This window comes from Anabrus simplex, chromosome 2, assembly GCF_040414725.1.
Source record: "Anabrus simplex isolate iqAnaSimp1 chromosome 2, ASM4041472v1, whole genome shotgun sequence".
Lineage (NCBI taxonomy): Eukaryota > Metazoa > Arthropoda > Insecta > Orthoptera > Tettigoniidae > Anabrus > Anabrus simplex.
The window spans coordinates 635,214,006-635,231,649 of NC_090266.1; the positions used below are offsets into that span (position 1 = coordinate 635,214,006).

Consider the following 17,644-nt stretch of genomic DNA (forward strand, 5'->3'; position numbering starts at 1 on the left):
CATACCGATTTTAATGTGTGTGAGGTTTTTACCAGACTTACAAAAAATTTGGATATAACGACAATCCGCTACAGTGAGTACATTTTTCACCATTATGAATTCTCGCTATAACGAACCCTACTGTGTATGTCAGTGATATAGTGACATATGAATCATACATAGCACACCATAATAAGCATATTGAAGAAATAAATTTGTTTGTCCATGGTATTTAATTTATAATTTGTCATACGTTCGATGCATGTTTTTGATTACAGGGAAGAAAGATTGGATGGCTCCAACTGTCATTTCGGTGTATATCCTTGCAACTCCACTCTGGGTATGGATATCCAAAAGGAACAAGCACACACGTGAAGTACTTTACCATGGCTGGGTGCCTGTGTTAGTTGCAATGTTAATTAGCAGGTTGGTCAATGTTTTACTCAGGTTATATGCTTTTACTGTTACTTATGTGCTGATTGAATGTTTGAAGGGGGAGATTCCTTGTAATTCTTTGTGATTGAATGATTAAAGCACCTCTTTGAAACCCTTCCTCTTCATCATCACCAAGCGAGTTGGCCGTGCGGTTAGGAGAGCGCAGCTGCGAGCTCGCATTCGGGACATAGTGGGTTTGGAACCCCACTGTCCGCAGCCCTGAAGATGGTTTTCCTTGTTTCCCATTTTCACACCAGGCAAATGCTGGGGCTGTACCTTAATTAAGGTCACGGCCGCTTCCTTCGCATTCCGTTTCTTGTCCCTTCGTCGCCATAAGACCTATCTGTGTCGGTGCGACATAAAACAAATTGTAAATCCAGCCAACCCATGGAAAATAGAACTGTTTCATGCAAACATGTGTGTATACTTTCACTTACAAACAAAATCATCACTGCATGTGATTAACTAATTCAGTTTATATATAAAAATCAATCCTACCCACAACCTTGAAAAGCTTCCTGGTATTGTTACGATCTCCGCTACTGTTACGTATACTTCCTACCTTCGCATGCTGGTTTTCGCCGATCACGCCACCACTGCTTCACTCCCTCTTCTGCTATGCTCACCTGTCGTCTGCCTACTCTGTTCATCATGTGATTATGACGTTTCTGGAATATGCTGGCTTTCAACTTCTCTGTTCTTCTCGACGTTTCTGTACGACTATATAATCTCGCTCCACCGCTCTAAAAATTGAGTCTGGCTTTGTTACGGAGTGGTGGAAGCACCCATACAACTACTACATTCTATATTGTCATTTACCATCTGGACTGTTATTTCTTCAGGTTATCCGGTGAGCAAGTTTTATCATAATGTTATTTTGACATTAAATTCTTCATTGGGCCATCTGCCCCACTTGAACTTTACTTTCGCCAGCTTATTACGGCATCAAAAATATATATGCAGGACATTATTTCGACTAAAACGTTTCAAACACGAACTGTACTACGGACAATGGAATTTTGAAATCACAATATCTGCTTCCTTGGACCAATGCTACCTTTTGATATAATAATTATAACAACACATTCTGCAGAGTAACTTCACCCGGCGAAGAGAATCCTTTTCCCAGTTCCATCCCTACTTCATTTTTCTTTTCCCTTCTTTTCACATCTTCTTTCAGGTTGTTTCCTCTATTTCGACTTTTATTATTCTTCCTTGTACCCTTAATACTTATTCATACGGTTTTGATGTATTTCTAAATATCTATATTGTAAATGTGGCACATTTTCCTTGTCTTTCGAAGTTTCCTCTATATATTTCAGTCTAGCAAACTCTTGTCTGCGATTTACTAAACTTGTTGAGAAATGTTTACTATTTTTATTATTTGTTAAATACATATCTTATTTACTTTGTACCTCAGCACAGTGTTTAGCCAGCCAAACTCATGCTAAGGATCATTGTTCACATGCACAGTTGTTTTCATAGGTGGTATTCCAAGGCCAACTGTCATCGCCATATTTTTTTCCGTCTGCCAAATGTTTATCCATTAACTGGCCTCGTAGTGAAAATGGGTCTAGTGTTGATCTTCCACTACAAAATCTATATTGCTCTTCTTGAAATTGTCCTTTCATCTCATTCTCTTTTCTAGTACATTTTCAGATATTTTTGCTACCTGAATTATGCGTGTGATTCGTCAATAATTATCACATATCTCCTTGTACCCCTTCCTAATTACAGGGTGGTTGGAAACAATGTAAACTGTAATTTTACAAAAATAATTTGATATATCCCAGTTTTTATTTTATCAACTCTGAAGGTAGCCATTCAGATCGCTTTGTAGATGAATTCAAATGGGCTTCGCGAGGTGGTGTTGCTAAATCTGCATGTGGCTTGCGTAGCGTGTGCCATATAGTCGCTTAACAAACATTTCCATAAATGATCGATAGCTTGGCAGCTATGATGCCGAGAAATCAGCATCAAACACACAGAGGGTTTCAGGCAGTGTCACGGCAGTGTACTTTCTCTGAGGCGATCCTGTCGTCTCTGAGGTAGGTGTTGCAAATTCCTCCCTTGGCGAAGATTTTTCTTTGATTAGAGCTCGTAAGCTGGTCTTAAGCCTCGTGCAGATTTAGCAACACTGCCTCGCAAATCCCATTTGAACTTGCCTGCAAAGCTCTCTGATTGGCTAAATTCAGCAGCTGATTAAATGGCGACGATGCGAGAGATTGAATTACTTTTTTCAAATTATTTACCATTATGACCAACCTTCTAATGCTTATGTAACCGGGTCACGTTGGTTCCGACCATCCTGTATAGGTATTATTACTCCTTTACTCCAGTCATTTTTCATCTTCTTCTTTCCAAATATATCTAAATTGCCTATACAGCCATTGTAGACCAACGGGTGTGGATGCTTCCCACATTCCCACACAGTTAATCCAATTCTGCCCCCTTTACCACTTTCATTCATTTGACAGCAATTTCCACCACTTAATTAATTAATTAATTAATACTTTATTAATGGTAATACCATTTTACATAACAGTAGAGAAGAATGAACAAAACAAAACACACTAAAAAGAAAGTTCAATGGAGTATAAGTAGAAAAATATGTACAGATATATACACAGGTTATATTACAAGTAATCACAGGAAAGTAATAGTCAAATTTGGAGATTATGTAAGTGATTTCTCAATTTTGACAATGAGCAGTAAAATATATCAATATCCAGTTTGTTTAGAGATCTTGACTTTCGTTCAATTGGCCCATTGAATGCGTAGTTAGTTCTATGCCAATTTGTAGACAATGTATTCTTGAACCTTGTGCGTCTGTCTGGTACATGTACGTTAATTTTTTGCAAGGAGTTGTGGACAATTCACCAAAGAATGAAGCAATTTAAAAATGAAGAGTGTATCCAATAATTCATGGCATTGTGACAGGCTATGCATATTTAAGGACTGTTGTAAGGATGTATAATCAACATTATCATATGAGAATCCTGCTCTAAATGAATATAAACGAAGGAATTTGTTGTACTGAATCTAATCTATGGATAGAGGTCTGATGAGAAGGGTTCCAAACAGGTGTACAGTATTCTAGTATAGGGCGTACCATAGACACATACAGCAATCGATAGGTAGCTAAGTTTGAAAATTCTCTAGAATATCTAGTAATGCAACCCAGTCTTTGAAATGCTTTCTTACAAATATTTTCAATATGTTCATTAAACGATAGGTTATAACTGAATAAAACACCAAGGTCATTAACTTGTGAAACAGGAATTAGAATGTTATTACTAAATTTGTACTGAAATGAAATTTTCTTCTTGTTTAAAAAAAACTATATTATTTTACATTTCTCATGATTAAGTTTCAACCCATTTTGAATGCAATACTTTTCCAGGTGATGTAAATCATCTTGAAGTTTTAAACAATCAAGCGGACAATTAATTTGCATAAAAATTTTTGCATCGTCAGCAAACAAAAGCAATTCAGAATTCTTAAGTATATTTTTAATGTCATTTATGTAGAGAGTAAAAAGTAAGGGCGCAAGGTGAGACCCTTGAGGAACTCCACTGGTAACAATAATAGGTGCAGAAAAATTATTCCTTATTTTAACAATCTGCAGGCGATTTTTAAGATACGATTCAAACCATGAGAGGAGAGGCCCATTAATTCCGTAGCCTGTTAGTTTTTGCAGCAAGATATCGTGGTCGACAGTGTCAAAAGCTTTTGAGAAGTCTGTATGAATGCAGTCCACTTGGGAGTGGTTCTCTATTGCATCCTAGAGGAACTGATGAATAAGAGAAGATTGCTACAGGTTGACCGTCCTGAAAAGAATCCATGTTGCTCATCAATGATGATGTTTCTAAAGAGAGGTGTGATTTTGTCAAGAATAATTGAGTCAAAAATTTTGGAAATATGAGAAGAAATAATAACTGGTCTATATTGTTTTATGTCAGTTTTGTCACCATTTTTGAAAACTGGACTAACAAATCCTTTCTTCCATTCCACTGGAAAAACGTCTTGGTTTAATGATAAGTTGAACAGATAAAAGAGTGCTTCACATAAAATAAATGAGCAGTACTTGAGCAGGTACGTTGAAACATCATCAGGTCCGACAATTTTCTTTAATTCCAGAGATATCAGTTTGTTGTAAATTTCTGCCTTACTAATGTTTATAACTGATAGATTGCCAAAGAAAGGATAATCATATGACATACTACTACTATTCTGATAAGAAGAATAAACGGATGAAAAGTGGTTAGCAAAAAGACTGACAATATTTTCTCCAGTATCGGCTGTAACTTCATTAAGATGCATTGTTGAAGTAATATTATTACATGACCTTTTAGAACTTGGATATTGCCAGAATTTCTGTGGATTGGAAGTAATACTTCGTTCACAGTTGGAAACATACATTGTATAGCAAGATTTAGATTCAGACTTGCATTCATTTCTTAATTTCAAGAAATGCTGATAATCACTATTGATATTTTGTATCGCTTGTGTGCTTTCTTCTTTTCAATAATTAGGGACTTCAATTTATGATTAAACCACTTTGGGAATTTGGGAGTCTTAAAATTCCGTATAGGGATGTAAAGTTCCATGCCATAATGTAGTACTGAATAGAAGATTTCTACTGCTTTATCAATTGATACATTTTGAAACATCTCCTCCCAGCTGAACTGTGACAGACAATAATTTAGTCCATTATAGTCACCATTTAAAAAGTCAAAATAAAAACTATCAGCAGGCAAGGAATTGTATAGCTCATTTATAGGTAAAGAAATCTCTAATGCTGGGTGGTCTCTATCGAGGGGGACAATGCTTTCATTACTAGATTTTACTTCAATGGAGCTGGAGTTACTGAAAACCAAATCAAGAAAGTGATTTAGAAAATTTGGGATAGCATTAAACTGATTTAAACAGAGATAAGAAAAAGTGTCTATAACTAAACTGGACTGCATAGTGTGGTTACGTACTGACATAAGGCCAGAAGATGTTTCTTCATTTACTATCCATTTAAGATGAGGTAGATTGTAGTCACCAACAATGAGCAATAAATGGTTGTCAAGATTTGACATAATTTTTTCAACAGCAGTGCAGTGTTCGAAATATGTTTGGACAGGAGACTTGGGTGGAATGTATACAGCACCAATGATTAATTTTGTGGTGTTAAAAGTCAGGGACACCAACAACTGTTCAACTGTGTTAATGCACGGTATCAGAGTAGGTTTAAACCTCTTGTTAATGCAGATCATTACCCCCCCATGGGATGCCTTCGTACTCGTTAAAGAAGACTTATCACATCTGAAAATTCAATACGTTTCGAGTCAGAGTTCCACGTCACTAATTTCATCATTTAAGTTTGTTTCGGTTAATACCATGAAGTCATAGTCGGCTAAACATGAAGAAATTTTTTAAGTGCAGTTAGTTTGCTTGGAAGTCCATTTACATTTTGATAGTATCCTCTAAAGTGTTCTATTGTGATTTCACTCTCAGATTCTGTCTTCTGAATCTCTGCCTCTACAGTGAATAAAGAATAACAAACAGCAAAGTAAATCGCAAAGGTCCACCTTTTCAGTACAAATAATTATGTTGTTAGTTTAAATTACAACATTACTTATTCGGTACTAGTTTCGACGTCGTGCGACATTGTCATCAGCCGAACTTGGAACAAGGCAAGTATACATGTGTATACTACTTTCTTCCACCTTTTCATTTCCTGATACTCGTAATTTCTTCCATTTTACCCCTATCCCTATTCCATAATTGCCATGCTTCTTATGTTACTGCTTCCTTTACCCTCTCATTCCACCAGGGGATCACACTATCTTTTACTCTTTCAGCTGAAGGTATGGAAGACTTCGCTTCAGGCGTCTTGGAGAGAAGCTGTGGTGTTATGTCGTCTTCAGATCAGTCGTGGCATAGTAACGCACTCCTGCCTTCTAAAGGACGAACGTCCCCCAGTGTGTATTTGCGGCAGTCATCTAACCGCGGTACACATCCTTACGGATTGCATGGACCTGGCCGATCTGTGCCGTAGTCTAAAACTCCCGAGTGTCATTTCCCTCATTCTACATAATGACGAGCAGTCAGTAGACCCCATCGTCCATTTTATGAGGGATAGTGGCCTTTTTTATCGTGTGTAATAATGTATTTTGTATTAGTGTATTTTCGTTAACTACACTTTTATCCCATAGACTCTATTTTAGTTCTTCTTTGCGTACTTTAATGTGTTATTTTAACTTCTAACTTGAATGATATATATATCTGTACTTTATCATCATCATCATCATCATCATCATCAGTGTCCGACTCCAGTCACCCGGGTGTGGTTAACAAGCTTTCTCCACCCCTGTCTGTCCTTCCAGTGTGGTTAACAAGCTTTCTCCACCCCTGTCTGTCCTTCCACTTTTCCTGCTCCATTACTTCCGCCACATCCAATCCAGCTTCTCTAATGTCCTTCCAAATCTGATCCACGTTGGTCTCTTTCCCTTAACTTCTCTTTCCAATTCCCTTCTTGCTACCCGTTCCTTTCCCATTCTTTTTACATGTCCGAACTATCTCAGTCTTGCTTTCTGTGTCTTCTGTACTAACGGTTATATATTTAGCTCTTCTCAGATTTTAATATTTTGAATTTTATCTCTTCTTGTCTTTTTAACCGATGTTCTTAAAACTTTCATTTCTACTGCCTGTTTTACACGTATTATGATTTCATCCAACAATATAATAAACAATAATGGCGACACCACCACTCCCTTGCTTGAGACCTATTTTTTATATATATATATATATAAAATGCTTCAGAGTCACAACTCCCCACTTGTACACTGAGTTTACTCTCATGATACAATATTTTTATCTTGTTAATTTATGATTTTGGTACATTCCTTTTCGTAGGCATTCCCATATATATTTTCTCTTAACTGTATCATAAGCTTTTTCCAAATCCAAAATTATGAAGATGTTCCTTTCCAGATGTTTTTCCATAATCGTTCGCACTGTAAATATCAAGCCTATTGTTGATCTGTTCGGTCTAAAGCCATATTGTTCTTCCTCTAACGGTGTTTCTGTTATATCCCTCAGTCTTTTGTCTGCCTTATTCCATTGTAATCTATATTTTCTATAATTTTAATAGATAATTAGGCATTGCAAATTAAATCCACTGATTATTCTAATCCCATAATCATTATTCATCATCATTTATTTTAAATTCTAGTCATTGGATATATTTTAAAGTTCTAACTGTATTTTCGTTCCATCTTGTACCATTACGGGCCGATGACCTGGCTGTTAGGCCCCTTTAAACAACAAACATCATCATCAACTTTTTCAGCTATTCTGCCACAAGCTTCACAGCTTACAAATGCCTTCTTGAACATGTCCCATTCCACTTGCACTCTCTCAACTCAGTTCTTGGTATGTGTTGTTTCACTTCATATTGGAAATTTTCCTTTACTTCCTTCCATATCTTTTTATTTCTATACTTTTATTTTCTTTCATTTTATTTTTTCTACCTTCATTTTTGCTACCACTCTGTGGTCTCCAATAAAGGCTACTAATGGCTATGCTGTTACATCTAACATCTGTTTCAATTTTCTCTTTCCACCAAGAAGTAATCGATTACTGTCTTTGTCTTTTCCCCATCCATATCTTGTAATCTTTCTACTATTCTTCTTCCCAAACTTATCCCATTTCGCACACTCTAATCCACCAACTTCTCTCCTTCTTCATTCCCATTTTCATACGGTCCAGTTACGAATTCCATTCCTTTTCGGTTGCATCCCAGCATTGCATTAAAATCTCCTATGAGAGTCACTTCTACATCCTTTATCTCTCTCTCTCTCTCTCCATTTCTCCAGGAATTTGCCTGTATCATCTTTGCATCCATTGTGGGGAATGAATGAAGTCCTTTATTCTGCCCTTAACTGTAGTCCACTTTATCTACATACTAATCTAAGATCTTGTTGGTTATTACTGTACACCCACTCCATTCTTTATCTTATGTCCTCCACTCCAGTAAAGATTATATCCGTTCCTCAACTTCTTTCCTTTTCCTCTGCACTTTACCTCACTCAATCCCATCATAGCCGGATTGAGTGGCTCAGATGGTTGAGGCACAGACCTTCTGACCCCAACTTGGTAGGTTCGATTCTGGCTCAGTCCGGTGGTATTTGAAGGTGCTTGAATACATCAGCCTCGTGTCGGTAGATTTACTGGTATGTAAAAGAACTCCTGCGGGGAAAATTCCGGCTCCTCAGCGTCTCTGAAAAACATCAAAAAGTAGTTAGTGGGATGTAAAAACAATAACATTGTTTATTAAAAATCCCATCATAGGAATATTTTCCTTTTCCATGAAATCAATCACCTCTTCTGACTTTTCAGTCGGTGACATGAGGTTTATATTGCACTCTCATAATGTTCCCTTCTGGTCTCCCATTTCTCACAGTCCCCGCAGCATAAGATCTGCGCATCACTTCTAGGGAACACCCTAGCCTTTTTCAAGGCTGATTTAAAAGTGGCATTTTTATTTTAGGATGTTGTTGTTATGGGGTTGCCACTCCCAAAGGCATTTTAGAGCTACTACCAGCTGGTGATCAGGCCTCTCCTAACATGCACAGTGAAACCTCGTTAGGACATTTCTGCAGGGGACAAGGAAAAAGAACGTGTTAAGTGAGAAAACGTACTAATGAATATACGAATGAAACCTATCTAAGCGGGATGTGGAAATACTAAATACGATTTTTTCAACATGAGTGCATTTTACATCGTGTATCTGCGGGTATAGTGAAAACTAGAAGCCTATCTATGATTTCTAAGGATGAGAGGAACTATTAGAATGTGTGAAAAACACGAGAGAACAAATATGAAAATCTTTTCCGGTATGGATTATAAAATAGGAAATAACAAGAAATAACAGCTTAAGTATTTCCAGGTCTTAACACTTACTACTAGCTTAACATTACAAGTGATAATAAAGTTAAAAACATAGATAATTACCCAACAACAACATGAGTACAACAAACAATTCCCTGGAAAGAGAATACTACTAATTTAACATTCTAAATCAAGCAGAAAATCACAAATTCAGTGTCAGTAATTTACAATTTTCACTTTCCACTTTACACTAGCACTTCTTAAATGACTTGATACCGGAAGGGGCTTTATCAAAGACTGCTGCACGTAATTTATTCCAATCCCTTATGGTCCTGTTTACGCAGGAAAACTTGCCCATATCCTTATGCTGGTTTCTGGCCCTAGTTTTATGATTGTGGTCATTTATCGATAAGTACGAGGGAGGTTCCAACCAATTCCTAATACTACTCCAGGCAGCCCTTTCCGTACAGCTCTTATAAAGACCACACAGGCGAGCTCTTGTTCTTCTAGACTCAAAACTTTTCCAATTAATGGTATTCCCCTTATTTCCAGTTACGAAATGCATCGCTCTTCTTTGAACTTTTTCTAGGAAATTTATTAAACCTACTCTGTATGGCTCCCAGCATGCAGATCCATATTCGAGAATTGGTCTTACCAAGCATTTATAAGCTTTACTTTTGGCACCAGGATTAGCTTTCTTGAGATTCTGCATAATAAAATGTAACTATCTCCGGGATTTCTTAACTACATTTTCCACTTGCTCCGACAGTTTGTCTTTTCTAATAGTAACACCTAAGTACTTAAAACTAACAACTTCAACAACACTTTCCCCTCCAAGTTTGTAGTCCCTCTTTCTTCATTTGTTTTTTTTTTAATTATTTTTTTACTGAAGTACAATTTCTTGCTTTTTCTGCTGTGGATTTTCATTTGGTTTTCATGCGCCCATTTTTCAATCTTATCTAAATCCTTCTGAAGCAATAGTTCGTCCTCCTCTGTCTTTATCTGCTGGTATATGACGCAGTCACATGCAAAGAGGCGCATTTCCGATTTTGAATCAGGCCTATCATTCATGAAAAGTATGAAAAGAATTGGCCCAATAACGCTACCCTGAGCCACACCGGATGTAACGTTTATTCGAGCTGCCATCACTTCTGCTTCTCCTAGAGTAAAAAGTTCTCGATTAATTTCATTACTATCTGCCAAAGGCATTACAATCACTATGACGCCATGACACTGGCTATCAGACTACAACTTGGCCATGACATGCACACATCATTGTGATGCAATGTGTGTTAGTGAGACGGATAATGCCTTATTGCCTTTAGACAGCGGGTGTCTTGTATTTTATTTTGTAATTAATGGAGCAATCCCTGGAGCACTGATACTCTCATTTCATGACATCACATGTGTTCAGTTTTCTCTGCTGGCATTTGGAACCTTGAATCTAGAGGATGGCCTCTGTCTGCTTACCTTCACATCACTTCGTTTTGTTTGGTACTTGTCATTTGCTGACAAATGCTGTTTAAAACCTTGTCCCATTAAATTTTATTGTCATAGTCTTCACTTATAAGCCGGTCAAAATCGACAATAAATTAACAAAACATGATGTATCTCTGATTTTGTATTATGTTGCTTGGACCCATTAGGACTATGTATACCTAAGTTTGCAACTCTCAAAAAGTTGTGGAAAAATGTTTACATGCGCAAAACCGCTAAATTTTTGGACTTGTTTCAGATTGTGCTCTATATCTCCTAATCCATGCATTTTTCATCAGAAGTTACTGTATACATTTTTAAGAGCATTAAATTTGTGACAAATTAACCCCAACTGGAGCTCTGTAGGTCAATTGGTTACCGAATTACGGCGCATTGAATATAGGCCAATTTTTCCAAAAATTGAAAATTTTAGTTTTAGACCTTCTTTGGACCGAAATTGCATCGAAACCATTGATCCTACGAGTAGAACATGTAGAATATAATTTGTAGGCAATTTAATTAGCTTTAAATTAAGCACAGAGCGGGGTCTGTAAGCCTCCTAGTTCACTCAAAATCTAAAAAAAATACCATAAAAGGTAAAATCGCATAGTTCCAGAAATGTTCCATAACCTTTCCTATCTTTTGTTTTTTGGTTTGGTAAAGAAAAAGAAGGCATGTAATCATTTAAAAACGGTGAAATGTATTTTAATATAAACATAAGTAATAAACATAAGTAATCAAAAGTACAGTCAATCAATCAATCAAATTAGTCACATAGTCAAACTCGTCGCCTTGTTTTTGATGGCCTTGGGCCGTCACTTTCGTTGCTCTCTTCAATAGGTAGGTCTTCATCCCCTATAGGTAGGTATTGGTTCATCAGGGTTGTCTTGAGGCTCGTCATCGTCGTCTCTGGCACGTTTCCCCAGAGCAGGTAGCACACATCACAGAACATCTAAGCCCTGCTTTCAGGCAAGTGCAGGAGCTCTGCAGGGGAAGGAGCTTGCCGACTGGTAATGGGGATGAGTCCAGCCTAGGTCAATTCCCAACCCCAGTCGGTGGCCTCTTTCTCCACCCCAACCACTTTTGCACCTGGTGGTATGTGCGGTAGTGGTGATACGACGCAGCCTCTGTGGTTGGGGCCAGATTCGCTTTGACATTGGCTGCTGTCTTCACAAAAGTACGGAACCGTACATCATTGAAGGTGTCCGTCGTATACATTTATTTTAGTGATCCTAGACCACAGAGGAGTACGAGCAAATCCACATCCTCTCCAAAGATAATGACTTGGTCACTGGAGGTACCAGTACTTTTTTCAGAGCAGTCAAGACGATATGACGGTCTGCGTCTTCTTTTGATATATTTGTCTCAATTCCCTCGAGAGCAAAAGCAGAACAGAGATGCTCAATGAGACGAACCTTGTTTTTGTCATTCGAGAGCATGTTCTCTTGGGGGACTGTGATGATGGTCGATCTGTCAAACATAGTTTCCGCTGATGCCGCAGAATACCGTCATGATCGCTCTGCAAATTTGGTGCTCTTTTGGGCGCCATCCTCAGGATACCCGTCAAAGACTACACACACATTTCTCCCAAAGTGGTTAAATATGTTAAATATGCTGTGATAGCCCGTACCGAATCATTCCGATGCCACACGACTTTATGCACTAGATGTCCTCCATCGACGACAGTAAATGTTTTTGCCTGCACACTGGTGTTCTCTGTGGCTTGAGTGAAGGCAGCTTAAAAAGCTGATTTTGTGCCTTTACGCATCCCTTCGTCGGAAAATAAGGCCATTGGATATGGAGCGAGCTCGTATGTGAAGTGGGCCTTCAACTGTAGGTCTGACTGTTTCATGATACACATGCGCTAGAAGATGGTGAGTGGCTCAACATCGACTCTCTTCTTGTGGATCTTGATAGAGGTTGTAAGCGTTGCCAGAGAGAGAACTTTTTCTTTCGTAGAAACTCTAACATTCCCAAAAGTTTTTCCAATAATTCGGTTCACCCCTTGTAAGTCCTTGTTCTCGGGCAGTGAGGCAATTTATGTGGGGGCCACCTACAGTGCAACTGCTAATGGATACGAGTTTACCTATCAACAGAACGGTGGATGATTATTGAACTAGGCTTTCAGTTTTTTCACGTAGGACGCATATCGACACGCTGTTCACTTGTTGTGGAGGAAATACCCCAATACTCTTCACATATATTCACCATATATACCATCCTGCCCGTCCAACAAGAGAGCACACTTGTAGAGATACCTCTGCCATGACTTAGGTCACCCTGGCTCTTCATTGAACGCATCAATACGTGTTTAATTGTCAAGTCAGTCCACAGACCTGACCAAAATTTGTCAGATCTGCGGATGGTGAAGCATCCTTTCGTAAACAATTGATATTCTGTTGGGTCCATTCGGTCTTACAGAGTGCCCATTCATCACTTTTTCGACACTGTTTTGAGCATATATCGTGGCAAGGAGCTGTTTGAGGCCGCTCCCCACTATGAAATTGCCAATTGCTCCCATATATGACATCAATAGGTGGAAGCCACCTAATCGTACTTCCACACCAGTCAATTCAGCACCGGGACAGTTTTGGGCAACGCCTCTTTCTTTCGTGTACAATTATTCAACTTACATACCTCCTATATGATCATAACACGTTTTGCATGTTCAAATCTCACTTCATGCAACAAAAAAGTGGTTATGTACATTTCTGGAAAAATGTGATTTTACCTTATATGGGTTTCTTTGAAAGTTTGATCGAACTACGAGGCTTATAGGCACCGCTCTGCGCTTAATTTAAAGCTAATTAAATTGCCTACAAATTAATTCTGCAAGTTCTACTCATAGGATTAATGATTTCGACGCAATTTCGGTCCAATGAAGGTCTAAAACTAAAATTTATAATTTTTGGAAAACTGGCCTATTTTCAAAGTGCCATAATTCAGTGACTTAATTTGTCACAAATTTTAATGCTCTTAAAGAACGTATAGAGTAACTTTTGACGATAAATGCATGGATTAGGAGAAACAGAGCAGAATCTGAAACAAATCCAAAAATGTTATGGTTTTTTGCGTGTAAACATTTTTCCACAACTTTTCGAGAGTTGCAAACTTGGGTATACATAGCCCTAATGCGTCCTAACAACATAATAAAAAATCAGAGATACATCATGTTTTGCGAATTTAGCGATTTTTTTGTGTCGATTTTGACTGGCCTATTATATCGTCATACAGACTGGTATTCTCATCAAGTTCTGCAAGTTTTAAAACTTTATTTCTATTCCACTCAGACAGTATGAGTCTTCATGTAACTGCAAACAACCGCTGAAACTTTTTAACAACTGATTACTGAACCTTGTGTGAGCACCATTGGTTCATGTCATGTAACTTTAGCTAAGGTTAAATGAATGCTTTAGCTTTGCACGGTAAGGCAGTCAAGAGCTCATTATCAGTTTAGCCGTGTGTGTGGCCTCAATAGTGTCGTCAAAGATTACCGACTTGCATTTATTCAGTGACGGTCATATGGCATTATTGGCGTATTTTAACTTGGCATTATCTACATGTTTGCTATGGTGAGAAAGAAAGTGGGGCAGATAACAAATTGTGAAAAACTTCCTTCTAGAAGTAATTTGTAATCCAAATTTGAAGCGTGTGGACTTACCGCGAAAGTTAAACATTCCTCTGTCATCCTTAAATGCGATTGTTAGTAAACATATACTGATTGAAATAGCTTTTGAAGAAGTGAAAGGTGTGAAAGAAAACTTGATCGCCAGGGTCAGTTTCCAGAATTAGAAGTAGTTCTTTGTACAAGTACGAGCTTCAAACATGCCGGTACGAGTTCTGGCAACACATTTAGCACACAAGATGGGGCTTGATGATCCTAAAGCATCCAGTGACCGGATTGAAAGATTCAAGAATCAACACGACTTAGTTTATAGATGCTGCCCAGAATAATGACACTACACTGCAAGAAACTATTGGAATATGGAAAGCTACAAGGCTTTCATCAATTTTGAAAGACTATAGTCCTGACTATGTTTTTAATGCGGATGAAACGGGGTTGGTTTTTCATCTTCTGCCATATAAAACCATGGGTGTAAGGGACACAGTATCGCGGTGGCCAGCTTACTTCAGCAAGTGCGATCTTTTCCATGCAAGTACACTTACAACGCAAAAGCCTGGAGATCTTCTGGAGTATTTGAAAAGTTCTTACATGCATGGAATGTAAGGACTGGCATAAGAAATGGAACTCTTCATTGATCAGTGCATCACTCATCCCCCAAATGTTTCTAATTTGTGAAACATAAAGATCGTCTCCATGCAAACTGCAGGAGTAAGTTACAGTTGTTAGATCAAGGAATAATACGGTGCGTGTAGAAAAGAATTGTAACTGGCTGGTACAGAGAAGATTGGCTGCACTGGAATAAACTATGACAGTAGATAAAATACTTGACGAACAGAAGGCAGAAGAAGCATCAGTGCAGGATGAAAGTGATGATGAGCCAGATCCTGAGCCAATTCCTACCGTGTGAAAACTGATGAACGCAATTGACGTAGTGAAGCGATATGTGTGTAAATTCGAGGTTGATGACGATGTAATGACTTCACTAAACAAGATGGACAGTACAATCTTAAATTTAAAAGCAACAAAGCAACTAACCATACATATGTATTTCAAACCCGTGTAAATATTCATGCTCGACTGTGAGGTAAGATGTATTAATAAATTGGAAGTTCATATATTGTAAATTTCTTGTTTTCATTATCACGTTTTCCCATCTGATGTCAAGATCGTTAGGTCCCTTCAAAAACGTACTAACATGCCACTGTATTCAGAAATGGTTTTACTGATAATTTAATGCAAAATTGTTCTTTCTAGTTTCAGTGATGTTATACTTGTAAATTTTGAAGTTTCCACGTAAAAGGAAAATACTCACTTGCACAACTTAGTTCTTATTTTCATTTTACTCCTCAATTCGAAAAGGCAATGATACTCCGTAGTTAACATAACGTATGACATGTATACTTAAATTTTGATTGTATTGTAAAAATACACTACATAAAGGTCTTATTGCGTTGAGTGCTCACCACACACTTTTCTGCAGGGTGTCTCAAACCTTTTGAGTCAAATTGAAACAGGCGATAGTGGGTCCACAACCGATTGTATTGAGATAGGGAACCAATGGTCTGAAATGCATATTTACTGTGTTATGGACATACGCAGCGTACACTGCATGACAACGTAGCTCATAGTAATTGTTCAAAGTGACAACTGTCTGTCTCAGTGCATGCATGGCAATGGCGCGTGAAGTTATGCCACACTCTCTCAAAGATCTCTGGTGTCTCTTGTACCAGGAGACAGGCAGCTTGGACCCCAGCAAGCACGTCTTCATCCATTTCTATGGGGGATTTCAAACACTAACGACTTGACGTAACCCCAGAGGAAATAGTCCAGAGGTGTGAGATCCAGCGGTAGCACTGGCCATGGGACAGGACATCACCTTTCATTCCAACAATGAGGGTACATGTTGTTCAGGTGCTGGCGGACATTAACATCGAAGTGGGGCTGGTGCACTGTCGTGTTGAAACCACATCCTTTCGCGGACAACAAGGGGTACAGTCTCCAGGAACTGTGACAACAGATCTCGCAGGAACACCAGGTAACATGGGCCAGTCAAATGGGGAGGCAGCAAAAGAGGTCCTATTAGGTGACCATGGACAAAGCTCGCCCATACATTGCTGGTGGCCACCAATGTAGGTGGCATGAGGATTGTCTTCACTCCAGACATGGCTGTTGTGGCTGTTGAAAACACCATCATGAGTGAATCATGTCTCATCCGTGAACAATACAAACTGTACAAAGTTCGACACTACAGCACTGCGGTGGATAATCTATTGACAGAAGTGAATGCGGGGCTCAAAATCCGTTGGTCCCAGTGCTTGCACATGTTCTTTATGATAGGGGTGTAATACCTGTTCCGCCAGTACTGTCCACACTGTATCCTTCGAAGTGTGCATTTCACGGGCAAGTTGACGGGTGCTTTTCCTGGGTGCTCAGCCACAGTATCCAACACCATCTTCTCAGTCTGGTGTTTTGGACATTTCTTTGGCAGGAACCTAGGCCGGCTCTCTACGGCGTGAACGACCCTGTCTCTCGTAAGTTGGTATCTACAAAGATAAACTTCTTCCAGTTAGGATGACGCCTATTGGGAAAGCGTTCTCTGTACATTCTTGCTGCTTCATGGGCACTACATCCTGCCGCACCATGCATTAAATGCATGTCTGCCGACTCTCGTGACTAGTAACGTTCCATCTTTGACTACACATCATGCATTGTACACAGTAACACATCTCACGATAGACACGTCACAAGCTTTCTGATGCAATGGACAACTGACACCAGGGATAGTGGTGTGTGTGCGGCACAGGTTAATGCGCCGGTGTTATGCATGTGGTCGTCACGTGACGCACGTTATCTGAGCTTAGTTGTGTACAGTACGTCTGTTTGGTGGTCAGGGGTGTATGCTGTTTATCACCCGCCACCTGTTCCGGTGTACAACAGACACCCGAGATCTTTGCGAGAGTGCAGCAGACCTGCTTGCGCCATAGCAGTACATACATTGAGACTGGCGGTCATCACTTTGAACAATTACAATGAGCTATGTTGTTGTTATGCAGTATACGCTGTCTATGTTCATAACACCATAAATATGCATTTCCGACCTTACATCTAATCTGTTTTTGACATGCTCTATTGGTGAAAAATATCTAATTCCCTCCATGGGAACTTAGAATTTTCCATTGGTTCCCTATCGCTATATAATTGGTTGTGGACTCAATGTCACTTGTTTCAATTTGACCCAAAAGGTTT

The 17,644-nt window shown here is 38.8% G+C and overlaps 1 protein-coding gene across 1 annotated transcript in view; it reads left to right on the forward strand.

The window, feature by feature from the left end:
* The window catches only part of LOC136864296 (solute carrier family 41 member 1), a 190,330-nt gene that overhangs the window by 117,802 nt on the left and 54,884 nt on the right, over positions 1-17,644 (forward strand). The window contains exon 6 of the mRNA XM_067141088.2: positions 258-405. Coding sequence (XP_066997189.2) covers positions 258-405 — 148 coding nt within the window. The remainder of the gene's footprint in view (positions 1-257; positions 406-17,644) is intronic.